The sequence below is a fragment of the Rhipicephalus sanguineus genome, chromosome 11, assembly GCF_013339695.2.
Source record: "Rhipicephalus sanguineus isolate Rsan-2018 chromosome 11, BIME_Rsan_1.4, whole genome shotgun sequence".
NCBI lineage: Eukaryota > Metazoa > Arthropoda > Arachnida > Ixodida > Ixodidae > Rhipicephalus > Rhipicephalus sanguineus.
The window spans coordinates 24664583-24685774 of NC_051186.1; the positions used below are offsets into that span (position 1 = coordinate 24664583).

General features: G+C 43.4%; 2 protein-coding genes across 6 annotated transcripts in view; one reads left to right on the top strand and one right to left on the bottom strand.

Moving 5' to 3' along the window:
• Nucleotides 1-829: 829 nt before the first annotated feature.
• LOC119374196 (uncharacterized) lies at nt 830-19179 on the bottom strand. 2 transcript variants are annotated; one of them, XM_037644255.2, is made up of 9 exons: nt 18976-19178; nt 18484-18561; nt 17630-17785; nt 14418-14546; nt 14001-14118; nt 7805-7920; nt 7021-7064; nt 5223-5270; nt 830-3393 (listed from the first exon to the last, which is right to left on the bottom strand). In XM_037644255.2, the coding sequence occupies exons 1-9, from the start codon at nt 18995-18997 to the stop codon at nt 3334-3336; spliced, it is 771 nt and encodes a 256-aa protein (XP_037500183.1). In that variant the 5' UTR covers nt 18998-19178; the 3' UTR covers nt 830-3333. The 2 variants fall into 2 exon arrangements, with proteins under 2 accessions (XP_037500183.1, XP_049276306.1); XM_049420349.1 differs by lacking the exons at nt 830-3393; nt 5223-5270; nt 7021-7064; nt 7805-7920 and adding an exon at nt 12608-12770 and having other exon boundaries at nt 18976-19179.
• A 1710-nt stretch (nt 19180-20889) lies between these two features.
• The window catches only part of LOC119373244 (serine/arginine repetitive matrix protein 2), a 49178-nt gene continuing 48875 nt past the window's right edge, over nt 20890-21192 (top strand). For 3 of the 4 annotated variants that reach the window (XM_037643260.2, XM_037643266.2, XM_037643267.2), the window contains exon 1: nt 20893-21004. In XM_037643260.2, coding sequence (XP_037499188.1) covers nt 20965-21004 — 40 coding nt within the window. In that variant the 5' untranslated portion in view covers nt 20893-20964. Of the gene's footprint in view, nt 21005-21192 lie in introns of all 4 variants that reach the window. The other variant, XM_037643259.2, reaches the window with a different exon arrangement.

The window sequence follows — 21192 nt, forward strand, 5'->3', positions numbered from 1 at the left end:
TTTTGTACGACTTTTAATCCTAATGAGTGTGTCATTAAATATAATTATTCTGCAGTCAGTCATGTTCCATTTTTGCATGAGAAGAATCAAATCATAGGCTCAAGATGCATGTGCAATTTGTTTTTGGTTGTATTCATTTAGAGCAAAGAAAAATTATATTTTTGATGTAGGTCTTGGAAAGAGACACGCCGACCAAGCCGCAGAACATCGTAGTGTCTTCACCGTACACAGCGCATGGAGGTTTAAGTCAGGACACAGCGATCGTGCAGAAGGTTCGTTTTTCTCCTCCTTGGCCCCAAAAAACTGGCAAAAACGAGTTGCATGAGTGGACATTGTGCCTCAAGGGGATATAAGTTCACTGGTAGTCCTTCAGATCCTGACGGTCCCAGATAAATATTCCAGCATAGGCTGGCATCCTGTTCACTTTTTTTTTTGTTCTATCAGAAAATCACTTGCGATACTTGATTCATATAATGCAGGACTTATTAACACAAGTGCACACACTCGCAGTTACAACTGGAAGACAAGAGGACTCACTGCACCAATTACGCAGCTGTGGATTTCTGCATGCTGTTAAGCATTACGTTATGCATTTGATTCCAGGCCACGTTAATAGGGCAGACTACAAAAATGCTATGTGCTGTACTGGGAATGCATTAAGCGCCATCCGGGCAGTTGAAATTATTTTGGAGACAGCTACTATCACAGCCTATCTGTACATACATTTCGTTGATGTGCCAAACTCCACAATTAAATTTTGTGGGCCAATTAATGTCAGCACTTCTTGCACTGGACATTACCATAGTGAAGCGACAATAACTGTCAACAATTCAACAAATTGGAACAGTTTATTCCAAACTACAACTCCTTGCAAGCATGTCTGTGACCACAAACGAGAAAAAAAAAGTGTGCACAATCAAAGTAAGTTTAAACTATCAAGAATTAGCTGCACGATTTGTCACGACAAGGCTTGCACACAAGGAATTTGTGGACATGTATACTCATTATTTGCGAGTGGTGCAAAAAACAGTCGCACTCGGAGTAAGATAAAGTATAAATTAACAAACACAGTCTGGAGAAGATGACAGAGACAACAATAACAAACAACAATGAAAAAAAAATTCTGTAGATACAAATAAAGTACTCAATTAAATATAAGGTACAAGCCAAAATGAAATCTCTTTTGCAATGATGGTTGCTCATCATTTTGCAGATCTCGAGAGGTAGCTAGACATTGCCTCCAGCACAGACTGTGCTTTCCAGCTCAAAAAGAGCTCGCAAAAATTGCATGCAAAAAATAAATTGGTCGGCATTCACATCATGACAAGGTTTGCGTAGCAGAAGCATGTCATGCCATTCGCAAGAGTGACCACAATATCACCACTAGCATGACCTGAACACTACTTTCACATGAGCTTTTCTTTCTTTTTTTCCCCTCCAGAGGGAAGGTGATATTTTAGCAAGATTTTCAAATCTTACGATGGCACTGACAGTAAAACAGGCATCAGATTCACTTTTGAGAACGACATGACACTAACACTATGAGAAGATGGCTCAATCGTGCACAACAGTTGGAACGCCATAGCCTGTGACGTGATATCGGGCCTGCAAAGCAGTGCTGGTCACAGATGAGAACTTCAAGCAGCATAATGCTTGGAAGCGAACACACAACGTCGTAGATGAATAGGACATCGCTGACAAAGCTTGGTGACCACTTGTAGTACAGTACCACTATCAACAATGCACTAAACGACCTTGCGGCATGCTGGGAACAATGTTCACTGTGAGAAACGCTTCATTTAAAAAATACTATGCATTACTGGGCAGGCATAGAGGCTAACACAACTTACGTGTATGTAGCATAATACACTGCAGGGTAATACTTCAAGTAGAAATGCTAAGAGCACTCAAGTGTGGGTATGTAGCTAGAAAACAGTGCTACATTTAATACATATATATATATATATGTGTGTGTATATATTTCTATATACTCTTTTCATTTGCTTCTGCATTGGGTTGCTAGTTATTACAGGTGCGGCTACATTTAGCGCAGCTAGATATATTTGCATAGAAGTGTACTGTGATGACACCTGCCAAGAGGTGTTTTCAATATTCCGCTTTGTGAACAGCAGCGAGAAAGAAAAAAAAAGTTCCAACACGCACACACACATTGTACATGGTGTAGCAAAACTAAGTTGCAATCTCTCTAAGGGCGACACTAGCTCCAATACTGGAGTGAGACACTTGTACAATCATCATCACCATTTATAGTATCTATAATAGACGCACGTCCCAATCACCGATAGCAACTGCTATTCGACTGCTTGGTGCTATAGCTTGAAAAACAGCAAGCAGAGAAACACATTCGCACAGCGTGGTTATCACAAGGTTCAGCAACTCCATGGCATTTAACTCCATGGGATCTATGAGATGCAAATCTGTTAAGTCAAGACCGAGAGTTGCTAAGGGCAAAATTTAAGGTAGTCGGCCATGCTTCGTTTAACGTGACTACATATTAAGTCCCACTTGCACTCTTATCACATGCATTAGCAAACATGCATTTCTTCTTTTCTTTTTTTGTCAGAAGGGTATGACTGTACAAGTAAACATTCATAGACATAACAGTGACAGTACGACAGGCATTTCTTTGCTGCCACTCTGGGTGCTCAACAAACAAATGAAAGATCCATACAACACGTGCCTTGAAAAGGAAAAGGGGAGGAGAAAAGTGTTTCACTTGCTCGGTAGCAAGCTAGTTAGTAGGCTTCATGACATTATGCATCTGGAATACTTTGTCTCATCACACAAGTGAACAGGATGCCGAACAGGAAAACAATAACTAAGAGCTGTAGGAACAACTCCGATAAGCTTGCGTAGTTTAACACAGGTACACAGTTTTCAACAAATAACTACAGAATGCTTTAACTTGGCTAGACAGCTTCTCACAATAAACTACTGAATGTTTGCATACTTCCACTTGGGTAAACAGCTTTCCACAGAGGACTACAGAAAGCTTATGCCATGTACAATTTGTGTACACAAACTTGCACGAAGCACATCACTGGGTTAGGGAAAACAGCTGCAGCTAGCTAGACAGCTGTGTACGCGTACACGCCTATGACTAGCGCCTTTCAGGAGATTTGAGGGGACGTGGAGCCACAGCTTCTGGAGAAGGCTTTGCACTGGAACAAGCAGAACAAGTTCTGCGTCAGCTGTGGTGTTTGTGCATGCCTTCGTTCTTCATTGACTTCCGAGTCTCTGGTGTGGGAGGGATTCCACTGCAGATATGGGGACTGCTGGGAGAGGTTTGACCGCATTGCACCGAGGATTGATTCACGATGGCTTAGGGACAGGAGGGGATGCTGCTGCTTCTTGGTACGACGGGAGGTATTGCTGCATGTGCACATAAAACAGCATAAATGTACACTTCAAGCCTACGTCATCTATACATTTTGCTGGGTGCAAAGCATGGGGGACAAGAAAGCCATGCTGTTTCTTGGGCGAGTTGGGTAGCAGCTGTGAACGCGGGACTACAGGAAGGCACACGGACACGGAAGCACTTCCGTCAGCCTTCCCGTAGCCCCGTGTTCGCAAGTGCTCAGAGAATAGGAAAGAGAGATTATGTTGCACTATGCCTTACACAAGGTTATGACAAGCATGGGGCTGTAAGTCAGCGCTGTTGATTGTCCCTTCTTCGTCTTGCTCTCTGACAAAATTTTGCACTGTTTCTCCTCCTTTTGAATAGGGTTCATGAAACATACCTTAATGAGGATCTGCTACTACCACCTTTCTGAATTTTTGCAATACTACCGATTGTTAAGTGTTTTTGGTCGGCGTCTTCTTACTTTTGACCATGTTTGTTCCCGACCAGACGAGGTTTCGTCAAACTCTTGACTTCAATACTACTGATTGATTGATTGATTGACTACATTTTATAATTCTAAAGAAAGACCCAGGTTATTAGAGTACAAGTATCGAAATCTGGGCCAGTTGGTTGATGTTACTTGAAGAAAAGTCAGCAAATTCACGGGACACGAGAAAGAAGCGTACGCACACAATGCTGGAACTAATAACTGTGTCTTTGTTGAAAGGAAACATTCACCCAAGAAACCTCCCAAGGCATGTGCATTGTACGCATGAGCGTAGTTCCAGTGTTGTGTGCACATGCCTCTGTCTCGTGTCCCGTGATTTTGCTGGCTTTTCTTCAAGTCATACTGGCACGTTTTTGCAGCGCACGAACTTAGGAAAAAAAGGACAGAGTAGACAGAAAGAGCACTGTGAGCGCTGTTTTTCTTCAAGTATTAGAGCAGCCTCAATAGAAAGCTCTGGATTGATTTCAACAACTAGTCCTGGGCTTCTTAAGGGTGAATCCTTACCTAAGTTAAGTGCGGAAGAGGTTTTTAAATATGTTATTTAAGCTAGGATTATGAAAACTTTAGAGATTACATATTTAAATGCGCTCACACCACACATGAACTCAGTTTATGTACACTATGCCATTACTTTTAAAATGAATTAATGAAAACATCATTTGGTCCCATATTTATTAAACTGGCTGCACAGATCTTGCTAGTTAAATGCCATTGAATTATACACATGCCAAGGAGCGCATCAAGTGTAATTTCATGGTTCCTAGAACAAAATCCACGATGCTTGAAAGTTCTCACGTGAATGACAGAAAAGGTGTGTACCTCAGTTCACCCTTTCAAAACATTTATAACTGCTCCCAAAGTAATGGCTGATGCCCTTTTGCACTCGCAAAACATTCAGATTTTCAGCCCAACAAAAATGATCATTACAGAGTGTGCCAAAGGTGGGAAAAGCTTGTTAGAAGACTGTAAGGCTATGGGGAAGAAAAACAGAGAAAATATACAAAAACAAAATTTCATCAATAGCTGGTGCGGTATGAAATACTGTTATGGCTAAGATAATGATTTAAGATGCATGAAAATTGGTGAGGTCATACATCAGTAATGGCAGAATCCAAGAATCATATCTGCGAAAAATCAATTATTTTGGTCTGGTCCCAGAAAGCAGCTTCCCCCCTTAATGAAAACTATAGCGTTGACCAGCATACGATGGCTCTCATAAAGGCCAGGACTGGGACCTGACTCGACTCCAGTACAGTACTGCACAAGTGGCTACACCTGGGAGAGAAGGCTCAAGAAAGGCCATTGCTTGAAGAAGCATCGAAGCTTAAGTAAACGTATTTATATACTAACCACATTGAGCACTGTATCTGCATAAGATGGCGGCTTGTCTTGCTGCATCTGGAATAGAGAGGTGGCATATTTGTCAATGAAAAGATGTGCAGACTGCTTTGTGGCAGCAAGACCAGTCTTGGGCAGTAACTAGTTACTAGTAACGCGTTACCGGTAACTAGTTACTTTTTCAGTAACTTGTAACTGTAACTAGTTACTTTTAAGTTAGAGGAACTTGTGACTGTAACACTGTTACTTTTTTCACAGTAACTGTAACGGAAAATACCGTTACAGTTACTTCTGTCTTTATGAAAAATTATCCAACAGCAACACTTTTTCGAACTTTCTTCTTTACCATATATCCTCTCCACCCCTCAACTTTCCAGAATAGGGCTCCCCTCGCAGTTTAGGAGAGGAGGTGCGTATTATCTTCCCTGCAGAAGACCGAGGTTGGAGGTCATGTAAATCAATCGTGGTTCAACTGAACAGCCTGCTAAGTTCACGTCCGTTTTTTTTTTTCAGCACATATATCCTTTTCGTCACTTGACCATCTAGCTATGTTCTTGGTGTACAGGTGGAGGAGCATTAGGATGCCATGTTTATAGTCTCCCTCGTCTGAGGCTCCGAGCTAATCGTGTTTGGCAGGTGGCTAGAAAACAGCAGAACGTGAAACGGCTAAGGCCAGAAATTCCGTGAACTAGCGAAGCGATATTGTAAAACTTCTTTGTAACTGGTTGTAAAATGTTTACTCCGACTTAATGCAACAATTATTAACAAAATGACAGACGTTTAACCCCCAATGCAGGTGGCATCCTAAAAAAGAAAAAAAAAATGAGCCGAGGTCAACCAGTCCACTAGTCACACATGTCCTTGTAAATGTCCAGTGGGGGGCCACGGCTGTTTTTGCAAGCCGCGGCGAATGAACCACGATTCCAGGAGTTGCTTTCCCCCCACCTTCGTTCACAAACCGGCATCGTCGCATTGTTTAGGTCAAAGCTATGACCTGTCATCCAGCAGTGCTCAACAAGCTCGGTCTTAGAACGCGTTGCATGGGTTGCTTTAGTGACATTCCGCTTGAGTTCTTTAGGCCTCGTTGATCATTTCCTGCCCGTTTTGCCGATCCCCGCATCGCACTTTTAGATACCGCCATGATCATCCGCAGGTGTGCGGTCTTAGGATTTCCTGAACACACGTTGTCATGTTCCAAGGTATAATAACGGGACTTAAAAACGGTTTGTATGCCCAGCGGACCCGAAGCTCTCCGAACAGAGTCTGACACACCTTAAACATATAGAGCAGACACAATGGACGTCGTAACCACTCGTGATGCACTCCCCGCTGCTTTTCGCATGCGCTTCTGGGTATAGTTAATAAACGTCTTAGGATATACCGCCGTCGTTCCAGTCATCAACCACGTTTTCCACTTCAAGTAAGAGGCGTTCAAAGTGATTGCTGGTGTTGGGCCCCCTTTTATGTTTCCTTTGTCTAGGGTTTTACGACGTGCAACCCTTATTAAATAAATTCTATAATTTGATTTGTGATCTATTATTTTATACAGTAACGGAAAAGTAACGACGTTACTTTTGCACAGTAACTGTAACTGTAACAAGTTACTTTCGGAAACATTGTAACTGTAACTGTAACAGAGTTACTTTTTTGGCTTAGGTAACTGTAACTGTAACACTGTTACTTTTTACTGGTAACGTGCCCATGACTGAGCAAGACAGCATCACAGCAAATGCTGGTGTACAGAACACCTTCTGTTCACATGCAAGAATAAGAGTAAACGAAACAACAGAGCAAAAACAAGCTAACGTACCTGGTATATGTTCAATGAGCCTTGAGAGTTTGAGGTGTGGATACCTACAAAGACAAACAAAAGTTTATGAAAGCACTGGAAAGCCATCGTATTGCTCACGGGGTTTCGGTGATGAATCAGCGCTAGGATGCAAAGCAGCGCAGTCACAACAATGGGATATGCGCGGCCAGAAGCCAGACACCGCCGTAAGCCTTAGAGCTGGCGCAGTATGCACGAACACACGTAGGATATAGCACAGGCTACATGTGGAAGTACAAAGAGTGAATACACAGTAAAGCACTTGAAAAGTGTAGTCAAGGAAGGGCACTGGACGAAGTGACCTCTTGGCAAAGTCCGTAGGTCAGCGAAAAATGCTGGGCTCACTCAGACTCACTCGAGAAATATATTTTTCACTTAGGGGTCACTCGGACTTACCAAAATTTTCCTCAAACGGACTTGCTCGGACTCGGGCTCACTAAACTTTTTCTCAACCGGACTTGCTCAGACTCAATCTCACTCAAATATTACTCCCCCGGACTCGGGCTCACGGCTCGATCCGAGTCTGAGTGAGTCGACCCCCGAGTGAGTTTGCCGACCTATGGTCTTGGGTGAACTCCAGGCTGTGGCAAAAGAGGCCCTCAAGACCTTTGGAGCTGCCTTACTGGGCTTCGCTGTCTCTGATATACGAGTGAATTGCTCGAATTGGAAAATGTCTGCAAAGGCTGAATTAACACTGCTTTTTGGCACACGAATGGGTAACCCGTAAACAGTAAGCAAAACTTGGAAAGTTTACGACGCTGCTCACCATGAATATTGCTCGGAGCAATGGGCTGGTCTGTAGGAATGGCAACTGCAGCTGTTCGTTGCAGAGCGGCAAGCGTGGAATCTCTCATGCAGCATGGGAAATAAAAGAACATGTTCCTGGAAAAGTTAAGAAAAGCAGCGACATAAGCGAGGCACAATGACTTGACTAATTCATCTATCTATCAATTCAACACTGGCACTATGAAAGACACCGCAGAAATGGGGTCCTTGTGCATTTTGACTGACTGACAAACAGAAGTGCTCTTTACATTTCACCTCCACTGAAATGCAGCTCAGAATTGAACCCACAACCTGGTGCTCAGTGACAGAAGACTATAGGGACTAGTGCTGTACCTAGTCATTCATTCCAGCAGTTAAAGGTGCTTAACAGTTTTATACATGAAAGTTCCATGTGCAAACTCTAAGCAATTAGCCCTCCTGACATGCCCAACTTCCAGTGCACTAAAAATTTTATTTTTATTTATTTATTATTATTTTTTTCTTTTGCAGAAAAGGATTCCTGAGATAATGTCCTTCAATACCATACACATCACAAACCTTTGGTGAAATGTAACAAGTCTCGAAATTGCAACAATCTCCAATTTTCCTGTTCATGTACGTGTGAAACACAGAAATGATTCCAATAAGTGGCCAGTGAACAATTTGAGTGCTATACTATATTGCATTTGCAAGGAAAACATAAATTCTCCTAACCTAAACCGCACAGCTTTAATGAAAATTGCAAAATATTTTCACGCTTTTGAAAAAGTTGTGTAGTAAATATCACAAGTCCATAGCTCTGCATCATAAACTCATTAGATATATATGAACTTAAATTTTTATAGAATATCAAGTTGGAAATTGTGCTAATTTACAAACTTACAGCTTACTTGAAATTGTTAAAATACTTAAAGGAGCCCTGCAACACTTTTTCAGCATTGTCAGAAAACGCTGCCAATCGGTAGTCGAGGCTCTGGAGAACACGCGAGACAAACATTACAGCACAGCACGTGGCCTGGAATTGATAATTGTCAAAGTCAGCTAGGAATCATTCCGTCTTCTTTCTACAAATGATGCCATATACTCAAATAACTGTGCCATGTACACAAATTTACGACCGTTGGCTGATTTGAGCATGGTGGTGAGTTGCATGGTTACTGTGGTCACTGCAGGATGCCGCCCCGCGCATGTGATCACACTGAAAGTAAGCCGCTCGTTTGAAAAAAAAAAAAAAAAGAAGAAGAAGAAAAAGTGCTCAAGGTCACAATGTGCGCGTGATGTAACTTCTTTCTCTGTGCCATCTCTCCCTGCTTAGCTTCCAGCGCGCTCGTTGTGATGAGAGAAGAGAGAAAGGAATTACAGCGTGCGACAAATCTCTAACTTCGCTCGTACTTGACAGATTCTAAAAATTTTTGCGGCGGTCAATTCGTGAAGCAATAAACTCATTTAATGAAGCCATTTGATGGTTGCTTGGAAAAGTGTTTTCGGGACCCTTTAAGAGAGTTCTGCAAAAGTCTTACTAAAAAACATTACTGCTACTACATTACGGAGTGATGTGCAAGAGCACATTGATTTAGTCTGCAAAATACATCTCAGCAAGCAGCCTGTGCAGATTATGCAGTTTCTTCATGCCGAGCGACTGCGCAAACTTATCTGACAACAATATGCTGCATTAAACAATGTCTACGAACAGACGGCCTAGATAATAACTCTCCTCCCTACATGATACAACGGCAGACGTGGGCTAGTTGGTGATTTAGAATCGACATACCGTATTTACTCGAACCTAAGCCGATGTTTTTTTCAAAAAAAACGATGTGCGAAAGTGTGGGGGGGGGGGTCGGCTTAGATTCGAGTACAACGATTAAGTTTTCTTTTTCCGGCCTTGCGAATTTCGGGGGTCGACTTAGAATTGGAGCCTGCCTAGATTCGAGTAAATATGGTATTTGCACAGCGCTAAGTGAACAAGAACATATGAAAGGACAGAACACAGGCGCTGACTTCGACTGACTTCAATTGAAGTCGGCGCCTGTGTCGTGTCCTTTCATATGTCCTCGTTCACTTAGCACTGTGCAAATATGTCCTCCCTACAGTCAGTCAATTTTAACTCTTTAATTTATGTACAACAAACTTCATCAAGTACAGTGCAGCAGATGCCAATAAAAACTGTTTCTCTATTCCTGTGTACTTAAAGGGCCCCTAAACCACCTCTGATAATTTTTTAACATTTCAAGTAAACGCGAGCATAGAGTTCAGAATGCCGTCACGATCAACAATGCCAAACGTGGCAGCGCTACGAGCCGTGGGTGCCCCACAAATGCCAAGAAACAATCCCTTATCAAGCAACACATGTTGTTGGGCTAGTCGGTTCATGGTAACGTAAAAGTTCAAACTGCGCGAAGAAGACGGGACGGTAACAGGAACACGTACACACACACAAACGCAGATCCCTTCTCCTCTCCGGGACTTTCAGTAATCCTCAGCATTCGCCGCGACATCAACATTCGCGCCTCTTGTCATCCACAATACACGTTTGTCTGCCCTAGGGTACGTGCGCCGGCTGATCTTCATCCTCACATGGTGAGGAGGTGTACTCGGCCAGGAGGAGTGGCGAACGGACGAACGGGGGCCTCTTTTGTATCATTGAACGCATGCAACTCTGCTGCTGCAGCACCGTATCGAAGAATTCTCGCGGCTCCGTATTTGTTGAAGACTCATGCACAACTGCAACACCACAACTAAATTTCAACCTCTGGCTGGTTTAGGGGCCCTTTAAAGGAACCCAGCAACACCCTTCCAGGTCGTCATAGAATGACCTTAATACTGAACTCTGCTGCCCCAAGAATCTCCTTCCAAAAAATTGTTCAAATCCATCAAGCTCAAGTGGGGTTATTGCATCAAATAAACACTTTTTTTTTCCTTCTATGAACGCACTGAAAGCATGGGGCAATGCACCGCCCAAATGTTGTGCCAAAGCACATCGTGGCCTCGAGCATTTTCTCTTCTTTTTCTGTGAACATACCGGCCACCACTTCTGGTATAGTCGTGCAAGATGCCAACGCCCCGTGGGTGGCCGTGCGGTATCTACCAACATGGAACGTGGCCTTTGAAATTGTCTACCAACACACTGTTCATGAAATCGGCCAATGCCTGTTGCAACCACTAGCTGCGTGGTTGGGTCTAGTCGCTACGTAGTGGGGAGTGGTGTAGATGATGGGGGAAGGGATCAGGGGGTCCTAACACCCTTGCTAGTGTCCCCCACCATAAGATTTAGCTTTTAACGCGATAGCCGTTAAAGAGCTCGTTCCACAGGAATTCCGGTGTCAGCATCGGTGTCGCTGGTTGTGAGCAAAAATCATCATCTTGTCCGTGACCGAAAAAATAAATAATAAAAAATTTTAGGTTCGAGTGAGAATCGAACCCAGGGCGTCTGCGTGGCGAGCAGGTGTTCTACAACAGAGCCACTCCATTGCTTGGAACTGCACTGAAATTAACTTTATTGCTTCACAAACATATGCATCCTGTGTACAGGTGTCACAGTACGAGATGTAATATCGCAGTAAAACGGGGTACAAGCGTATATTGCCATTGGGTGTCACACCATGTGAACTGCATAACGAGTTGGTGGTTTAAAGCCGGCCACCCATTACAAAAGGCACACACATTATTGCGCGTATTCCCTTACGAACACGTAGTGTGTGCATCGCAACTTCGAAAAAGTATCACGCGTGTAATTGCTGCTGGTTTAAAGCATGCCACCCATTACAAAGGGCACACACATTAGTGAGCGCATTCTCTTACACACATGTATAGTGGGTACACTGTTGTCATAAAAGTGCCGTTGAAGAGGGCGGAACGGAAACTTTATTGTCAAATCAATGACATTTGAGTCTGGTGTCTTTTTAGTGGGCCTGGGCACCCACCGCGGGCGGAAACCTTTACCTTTACCATAGGTATGTTGAGTGTGTGTGTGTGTGCGTGTGTGAAACCAGTTGACTGAACATAATGACAAGCGAGACAGAGCCCGATGAGGATGGGGACGGATATCGCTATCGCGTTCAACTCTTAAAGGCGAAGCTTAAGCATCCCCGAATTTTTTAACATAATATTTGAGATGCTTGCCAGTTAAATGTAGCACACTCTCTGTAAAACCAACCCTGAAACCCTTCCAAAAAGCAGGAGCAAAGTACAAAAGTGAAAGTTGCTTTCCGTTCAAGGATTAAAGGAAGAAGGATTCTGGAGTGGAAGCTCTCGCAACACATTACCAGCAGCAGCAAAGGTGAAGCCACAGTTTGCCCCTGGTTTGTCTCCGAAACAAGCTCTTTTTGGGTGGTGCCTGCTTAGAGATAAAGTGGTTTTGCTCAGTTAATCTAAATGCTAGGCTAATTTTGAGGTAAGACAGCGTTGTCCCCAGTAAAAGCAACCTAACGAGAAGAGTACTGATGAATGGATCTCCAATAAAATTTGCCAAGACTTTGAGGCTTTTAAAGAAACTTGTAACGCAAAAGCACACATCGAGCACTACCTCTTCCCAAAAATTACCCCTATTAAAGTGGTAGGGCACGGGAGTAAAAAGATGCTTTTTCTTTGCTACACGCTAGCATTTTATCTTGTCACTGGTAAGATTCTGGGCTTCACTTTTGAGGCATAACTTCCACTCCAGCAATTCTTTTTAATCCTCCTTGTTTCTGTTTCAGAATGCACGGTAGAGCACAAACTTTCTGCAATGTTATGGGTTACTTCTAACGGGCTACAAATTTTATTATGCTTGTCTGTAAAATGAAAATTAAATAAAGAATTTTCGATCATCTACCATTATTTATTTATGACGACCGTTTGGGGGACGCCATGGACGATGAAGTATGAATCCGACTGCTGGAGTATGATAGTGTGATTGGTGGCACAAGTACCGAGTGACACTCTGTGCTATCTTCCAGACAACCCTGTTAAGCACCAGTGCGAATTTCCTGAAAACCATGATAAAAATATATACATAAAAGGGACTGAATGGCTTAAGCTAAGGGTGGTATATGATAGAGTGGACATTAAGGTGTCATAAATTAAAGTTGGAGTCACATAATTGGTACGCATTGGTATAAACGCTTCGGCAAACTGGTACAAAGTCGATAGTTGTGGTTCAAGTGAGGATTCATATCTTGAGGCGAAAGCCTAAGATGTCTCATCCAATATGAAAAATGACCATCAGTGTCAGTGGTGGCGTCAACACAAACAATGCAAAAAGTCACGTGATCAGAGATTATGGCTTGATGATGTCAACATGATGTCTCCGGTCGCCAAAATTTGTGATGCCATTATGAGATCACATAAGGCGATGTCACATGACGTCAGCATGATTTTCATTTTTGTACATTGTATTTAGACGATTGCAGGTCAACCCATTTTATCTAAATTTGAAGTCCAAAGTTGGGGGGTCGACTTACAACCAAAACAAACGAGAATTCGGGCACGCTGTGGCATACTTACGACATTATGTTTACGTTCCGGCTCTAACTGTAACATATACTGTATTTTCTCGTGTGCAACCAGCACCCTGAGCAACAATTCGCAGAAAATTTTCTAAAAATGATCCCCGCGTTTGCCGCCAAGCTAGCTTTCCTGCATAGCTTTGAAGCACTGCCGTGAAGTCACATTTGCACACTGGAATTCGAGTTTGTTTTCTTCAGCGACATCGTAAATAAATTTCCTTTATAAAATGCATTCACGCTTTTTTTCTCCATTTGCCACGTCATTTTAGGGTGGTCGACCGACATTGGAGTCGACGTACAATCTGATAAATAGGGCAATTAAAAATAAAACCTATATTTGTAAAAACAAAATGGCCACACAAGGCAAAGATGTGTGTCCACCCCCCTTGCGATATTTTTGGACCACTGGTAGTGGGAGATGGCACAGGGAAGAAGAGAGAAGAAGTGATGTTTGGCTGCTTTTGACATGAGATTGTCAATTCCCTGCTGCAATAAGTGCTACAGTATCTGGCTCACATGTTCATCGGAGCCTTGACTGCAGATTAGCCACATTTTCTGACCATGTTGAAAGAGCGCTGCAAGGCCTCTCTAAACACGAGCTCCCGAGGTAACTATGTGCATTCAGACATCTTCAGAGAATGCATGGTAGGCACAGATAGGCATTTCTGAGAGCACCTGTTAGACTTGAAACCATCGAAAAGTAATGCTTGCCTCTGGTTCACGAGGAACAGTAGTGCGACGACTAAAATGGCAACAATCATGAGGATAGCTAGGACGTTGAACTTGGACGTAGTATGGAAGCTCTCCCCTCCTTGCTTTTCAAACGAGGCTGCAAGATTAGAAAGAAGGAAAAAAATCGTAAAGACGGTATAATCTGTCATTCTATGCCCTGTTTCACACACAGCAGGAAATTGAAATATGCTACATAACTTGTATACTGACTTCATATGTTTCCAGTATAGCAATACAACACGTTTGCCATCTACGCATTATTAAATAATGCTCACTGAATCAAATGCATACCAACAATGATGCACATTCTACCACTTGGAAAAAAATGAGTCGTAGGCAGTTTTGGCAAAAGGATAAAAAAAAAAGAAATGAAAAATATGCAGCTTGTATACTTACTAAACTTCTCACAATGGTCATCAGCAAAGTATGTGTCATCCTTGCACATGCACGTTCCATTGAGGCACACTGCTCGTGAATAGCGCGAACAGGGCTTTGCCGAAGAGCAGCTGTCACCTATCAAGGTCTCTGTAAAAATAAAACAAAGTGGCAACCTTTCTTTTAAATGAAAACATTGAGAAAGCACGAACAATAATAATTTCTGCAGTTTTATGTGCCGAAACCTCCATATGATTATGAGACACGCCATAGTGAAAGGTGCAGGAAATTTTCACCACTAAGGGTGCACCTAAATCAGAGTACATTTTTAACGCAAGGCATTTTTTGCCTTCTAAGAGGCACATTGAACTGATTAGGCAGGTAGGTTCGTGTCTTGCCTTATATTGGACTTCTTTAATAAAATAAAAATTTTGCGTCACATGGTGAGATCAAACAGCAGCCTCCCGGTGTAATGTCCCAATGCTCCACTCGACGTGTGTACATAGTTGTAGGACAAAAAGAGAGAGGAAAAAACAGAAGACAATACTTTATCTCTAGAAAGGAAGCAGCGGAGGACAAGGCTTCTAGAAGCTAAGGGTCACTACACCCACAGCTCCATGCCCAACCCTCTGTGAATATTAGAATGATTATGGGTTTCCAATAACAAAAAAGAAAAGAAAGCAAAGAAGTGTACGCAAAATCAGCCTCCTGACTCTACACAGAAGTACAGTCCCGAGCAATATGAAAGGGAACGCTGAAATTGCATTCAAGAAGCTACAGTGGCTAAAAGCAGCTGGCAAGCACAAAGGTGTTCATAGCACCAAATGTTCAAGTGGAAAAACACAGGGGTGTTCAAAAGTTCACAGGCCACGCTGCCATAGGAACACATGGGACAGCAGCCTGCGAACTTCTAACACCCCTTGTACCTCTTGCAAATCAATATGTCACACTCATGTCTGTACATGTCAAGTAATAGTAGCTTAAACAGGAATTCAGTGTTCCCTTAGATACTGCTCATGAATGTACACTTCCGGAAAGCCCCAGAAGCTGCCAAAGTGACAGTGCTACAATCTCCAGCATTGTACGTCAATAAAATGTTGGCAGTGATAGTGTATGCTGTTCTCACCCTACAGTCACACGATAGTTAAGCAAAGGATTGTTGCTTTTCTCTGAAGCAGAAATCTTATTTAATGAAAAAGATCTTAGAAGTGTGACTGCATGTTTATTTATATATTGCTTGAATGTGAAAGTACATCTTGGAAAGCTCACTTTCAGAAGTTTAAATGATGACGTTAAGGGGACACAAAAGACGAATACTAAACCTGTCTTGACTGACAAAGTAGTCGTTCTAAGCTCTGCCTTTGTTCACTTCGCAGTGAGAGGTTCTTTACTAGCTACTATAGAAAATGAAAGCCAAAATTTGGTTTTGTTTTTAAGTTTTGTGAAAGAACACTAATGCTGGCATATCAGTGTGGTTACATGAAAGCACATTATTTTTTTTCATTTGAGCTGCTGTGGTGCAATAAAAGTTCTCGAAACGAACACTTACTAGGTTCAGTATTTGGATCCTTTAGAATACAATAGAGAAATTTAGTTTGTCCGTAGACTTCTTAAGGTTTACATTTTGACAGGTTATTGCAGCTTCCGATGGCAGTGTGGTGACGACATCTAGTGGCATTTTGTCCAACTACAACACATTTGCAAACATTTTTAGTCAGGCCAGTGTTCTCGTCAAAAAAAAATGACGAAAACACCGTGAGTTAATGTTTATCTAACTGGATAAGCTTTACACTAGCAGTGATGTAAAGGACGTGAGTCAATGCAATATTAGCTTTGTGTCTCTGGCTGGGCTTGTCAGGTATCACTAGCAGCATTGCCCTTACGTATGCTACTCCGGTAACTCATATAAATGTAAATGATAAGAAGTCTATGGACAAACTAAAATTCTCTAATGTCGGCTACATTTACGGATTACAATATAAACTAGCTAGGCTGAGTAGAAGCCGCAAAATAATCTACGGTGCCAAGACAAGCTCGTGTGGGAACCTTGAGGTGGCATCGCCTCCTGTGCTTCAGTTTTGTATCTTTATTTTTAGCGTATGAAAGCTCTCTCTGTAAGTGAAGCTTTTTTTGGTACTGTAGAAGGGCATTTTTCTAATACGGCTAAATTAGGTTAATTACCGTATTTTATTGCACATAACCCGTCCCTGCATGTAAACCGCACCCTTACCTTTAACTCTGCAAAAACAAAAAAAATATGCATACAACCCCTGCTTATAACCCGCACCCCCACTTTTTAAGCACATTTCTCTGTTTTTGGTTGCGGGTTATATGCGAGGAAATACGGTATATCTTGAAAGCGAAAAGCAAATCTTAAGGCGGACAAAACAGGATATGACGAGCACATAGTATTATCCCGTTTTAACACAATCGAGAGTTCGACATACGTTTATCAGGCACAGGTTGGCTAGCAAAAAAGTGTGAATATTCAAATGTTTGGAATACTGAATTGAACAATGTCTTCTATGACCTGGCTTTTGAACTGAATAGCCGCTATTCGTAAAAGTTAATATTTTTTAAATAGCTTACGAATGTTTCGAAATGTCAATTGTACCCAATATTGGTGGTGCAAAAGTATGACTAACATCACCTGTATACAGGCATAGTATATATAATGTGAGCACAAAACATGAGAGTCACTAAATCACTCGAAGAACCAGACTCTAACGGACACATGCACTAAAGGGTTCCACGCATGTGAAGAACGTTATTTGTACCTGATGTTCTATTTGTGCTTTTAATGCTAAAATTTTGTATAACAGGCTATGACCATTGTTTTACAAGTGGCTATTCAATGTGCAAAAACTGTTGTAATGATATTCTATGTTTGATTCGATTTGCTTCTAGCAGTATTCAATTCACTCTCGAAGATCACTATTTGAACACCCTTGAAGTAAATCGCGGTTACTAGCCAAGTGTCTGTAAAGAACTAGACATTTCGAAACCTCGCATGGGTTCTGAAATGTCGATCCTTTTACAGACTTGGTCAGTGACTGCGATTCACTAATCGTGCTGCCTTAATAAACAGCATCCTTTTGCTTTCAAGATTTATACCAAGTAGCGCCCACCTTTCACCGCTCATTCAGTTATTTTTCTTTTCATATACGTACCCCTTTAGTGTATAGTTTCCAACTCATTGTAAATTGCGTGCAAACAATGATGCGGGAACTCACCAAGCTTGCATTCAACCCAATCATCTACAACGGCAGGTTTGTACCCGTCTTGACAGACGCATCGACTATCCACACAAATCACATGTCTGATGCTGTGCTCAAAGCAGTGTCGATCGTTCCGGCAACGCTGGCCAAGTTCATCAGTCCTCACTGAACCTGAAACGAGGTGCTCATGAAGGCAAAACAGATGGAACACCCTCGCACAGAACCTCGTTGGTACGTTCCCAACATTTACAACATTTGCGATATCGTTATCAAGCAAAACTGCATAATGTTTTAGTGAATTTGGATTGTATAAGTTTACCTGGATAGTACATTTTTCCCCGTGTTTCTTTTTTTCACGAACGTATGAACGAGGTTCCACTGCTGTAAGTGTGGCTAGTTTTCAAATATGAAGTCAGCTAGGTCCTACACGAAAACTGACATATACATATGCACATACATATAATCTAATATCATGTCTTTCAGCCACGGTGGACATACAGTGGTTGCAATCACACTAATAGGGCTGGGATTTAAGTTCTCACTTGAAGAAGGTCGCAGTGTACGAGTGTACGAGATGATATAGTGAAGACCGATAACAACAATTCAATAATCTAAACGATATATCACCGCTTCAGTATATATTCTCAACTCACAATTAGGTCACAACACACCGAGACATGTTATACACGCTCTCATGCATGTACGATATGATGTAGTGCTTGCCGTTCATATGCGCGCATAACTTGCATATATTTATATATGACTGCGGTAAAATATAATCCCTATGAAAATAGTTCAACCGGCAATATATACGTATCGCTGCGAGGTTCTGTCACAGGAAGGCGCCCTAGATAATATTGTACTCTCACCGTCCAACTGCAAGGGAGCATCCGCGCTGGCTACGGAGATGAAGCCCGCGGCGACGCCCACAATCACAAGGGCCATGGCTGGAAAACAAAACATACGGCGTGACTCGGTGGCGTAGCTGCCGGAGCGAAACACATCAGCAGCAGTGTGCAAGACGCTAAGTTCGACACGATCAGGGCGTCAGTGCGTAGTTTGTCCGCAACACCGCCAAGGCCGGCAGCGCGCGCGCAGGAAAGCGATCGTCTCGTGCCTTGCAAGCGTCGCGATCTCTGCGCGCGTCTCGGCCCAAGAGAGCGCGTGCCGCCAGCGTGCGCGGATCGTCTCAAGGCCCCTCGGAGTGATCGGTATCGGCTTCACCTTCCGTGCAACCTGTGAGATTATAATCCCGCAGTTCGATTTCCATAAGCCGGTCCACTTAAGACGAAAAGTACGCGCATCGTCGCACTTTCGGAAGCGGGTCAACGAATGTCGCGCGCATTAAAGATTCAACTCACCGTGGCTAGAACGACGCTGCATGGGCACGGAGGAGTACGATTACCGGTGTACAAGGAAGAGGTGTGTTAGGATAGTTGCCATTTGTTGGCAAACGGCATAGCAACCCGCAACAGCCGAGGAAAGGAGCTGCAGGGATTACCACCACCTTGCCACCACCACGCCGACGAGCGGAGTTGCTAGGCTCGTGACGTTTTTGGGTAAACGTCACGGATTCTGGTGACGACAACGAGTGACGTACATACTTTCCGCTTCGCCCAGCGGGCGGCGCGGTAGCAGACGACGGAAACGCCGATGGGAAGGTAGTATTCGTGTTTATTTTATTGCGCGGTAATTATCGGTCGCACCTCGCCCCTTCCGCTCACGTAGACGTCGTTATTGAAAGAGCCGGTTCATTCTCATGTTGTCGCGTGCGTTCTTTTTTTTTTAATCTCCGAGGATATGTGATGACTTTGAGAACGGGAGAAAACGTTCGTAGCGCTAGCAACGCGCGGGTCATTTGCGATGCGCTCCATCCTAGCTAGGTCGAGCGTAGCACATGCCACCTCTCTTGTTGCCTAGCGGTGTGCGTTCAGTCACGCATCTTTGATCCCCGAGGAAGTATATATGCTTTGTTCTAGTCGGCTGGGCGCGCCGACCCGTTTGAACAAGGAGGCACTGTGTTTAATGTAGCACATGGCTGCGCTGAATATTTATTTTCTGCGAATTATGTATTAGTCAAGCGACACTCCTGGATTATTCAACATATAGCAGCACATGCTTCAAAAAATATATGAATCAGCCATCTCTTAATAAAATGAAATAAATAGCGATCACCACAAATTATATATTGGCCGGGTATATCAGTGTATATGTCGATCGCTAACAGGCAGAATGTTTCTTGTCGAGACGCGAATGACTTTATTGAGACCCTGAGGAAATGGATCATGGGAGCCTCATGAGCTTCCTTGGCAACCAACAGAAGTGCACTTGCGAGGAACCCACTACGCTATAAATCGTTGTAATTTTTGAGAAGTAGGGCAGTAGGCACTGTGCCATTTTTCGTCATTCTACAGACAGCCGTGGTACCTGCTAAACACATGTAAGGCATTATGCGCACTTTGTTGATGCTGTGCGTGATGACGATGAAGAATTATGGCAGAGCTCTTTGTAATGGGTTGGAAGCATTCAACAACCTACTCGTTGCGCAATTCGCATTGTGTGACGCCTGGTTACAGAATTCCCGTTGTACGACGCTTGGTGCTTATTTTACTCTTCTACCACGCTATATTGCATATGCTAATGTTGTTCCTTCCCGACATGAAGCCTGTATAGGACCTTTTTGCAAAGCAGTTTCAAGCACGGGCATGGCTCAGAGGTTGAATACTGGGCTCCCACGCAGAGGGCCCAGGTTCGAACCTCGTTCCATCCTGGAATTTTTTTCTTATTTAGTTTTTTTTCTTATTTCGAGCGATACTGGTTACGGACACCGGCGGCGGCGGCGGCGGCGGCGGCGGCGGCGGCGGCGGCAGCGGCGGCGGCGGCGGCGGCGGCGGCGGACAACTACGGCACCAAAAACGGCCGGTGAAATGATCTCATAACAGCTTTCGCTGTAAAAAAAAAAAACAAGCAAGAAGTGACGGATAGCAGCTGCCGTGCCAGAGGAAACCATAGCTTGTACATTTCTTGTAGATCTAACATGTGGTTTAATACAAGTATATAGCCTACTTGTACAGCGAGCAGTGCAGCAAGCGCTACGATAAGCGAACGAGATAAAGCGTCGGACAGAAGCGGGTTATACAGAGTAAACTGTGGTAGTTGCACGGGCACCTCACGCCTCGCCAATGCAAGCGTGCGTACACCTACCTGCGACGTCCCACGTGTCGCGCATACGTCGTCATCGTAAACTCGTACTACACGTACCTTGCCCACGCATCGTCACGGCTCCTAAAACGCGCCGTCCTAAACGAACGAGCCGCCAACAAAAGCTTTTGTCGCAGTCCAGCGAAAAAATGGTCAAGTTTTTCTCCAAGTTCCATCTTCCCAGCTTCCGTAAGTTTTGGTTTCATTTTGAGCAGACGACGCGACACAAAAATGCGCGACTTCCCCCACACCACCGCAACTCGACGTCCCGTCTACTTGTCGCTTCGCTGCGCAACGCCGCGGATCTGTAATTTTGTTTTTGACTTGATTTCGCGCCGGTAGTACGCTACGAGGATCGCTGCATATGTATATCTCGT

Coding starts and splice junctions, on each gene's coding strand:
- LOC119374196 (XM_037644255.2), bottom strand. CDS start 18,997: ATGCAGCGTCGTTCTAGCCACG. Junction 7,065..7,804: donor TGCTCCGAGCAATATTCATG/GTGAGCAGCGTC, acceptor TTGTCTTTGTAG/GTATCCACACCTCAAACTCT. Junction 3,394..5,222: donor CAGATACAGTGCTCAATGTG/GTTAGTATATAA, acceptor GTGCACATGCAG/CAATACCTCCCGTCGTACCA.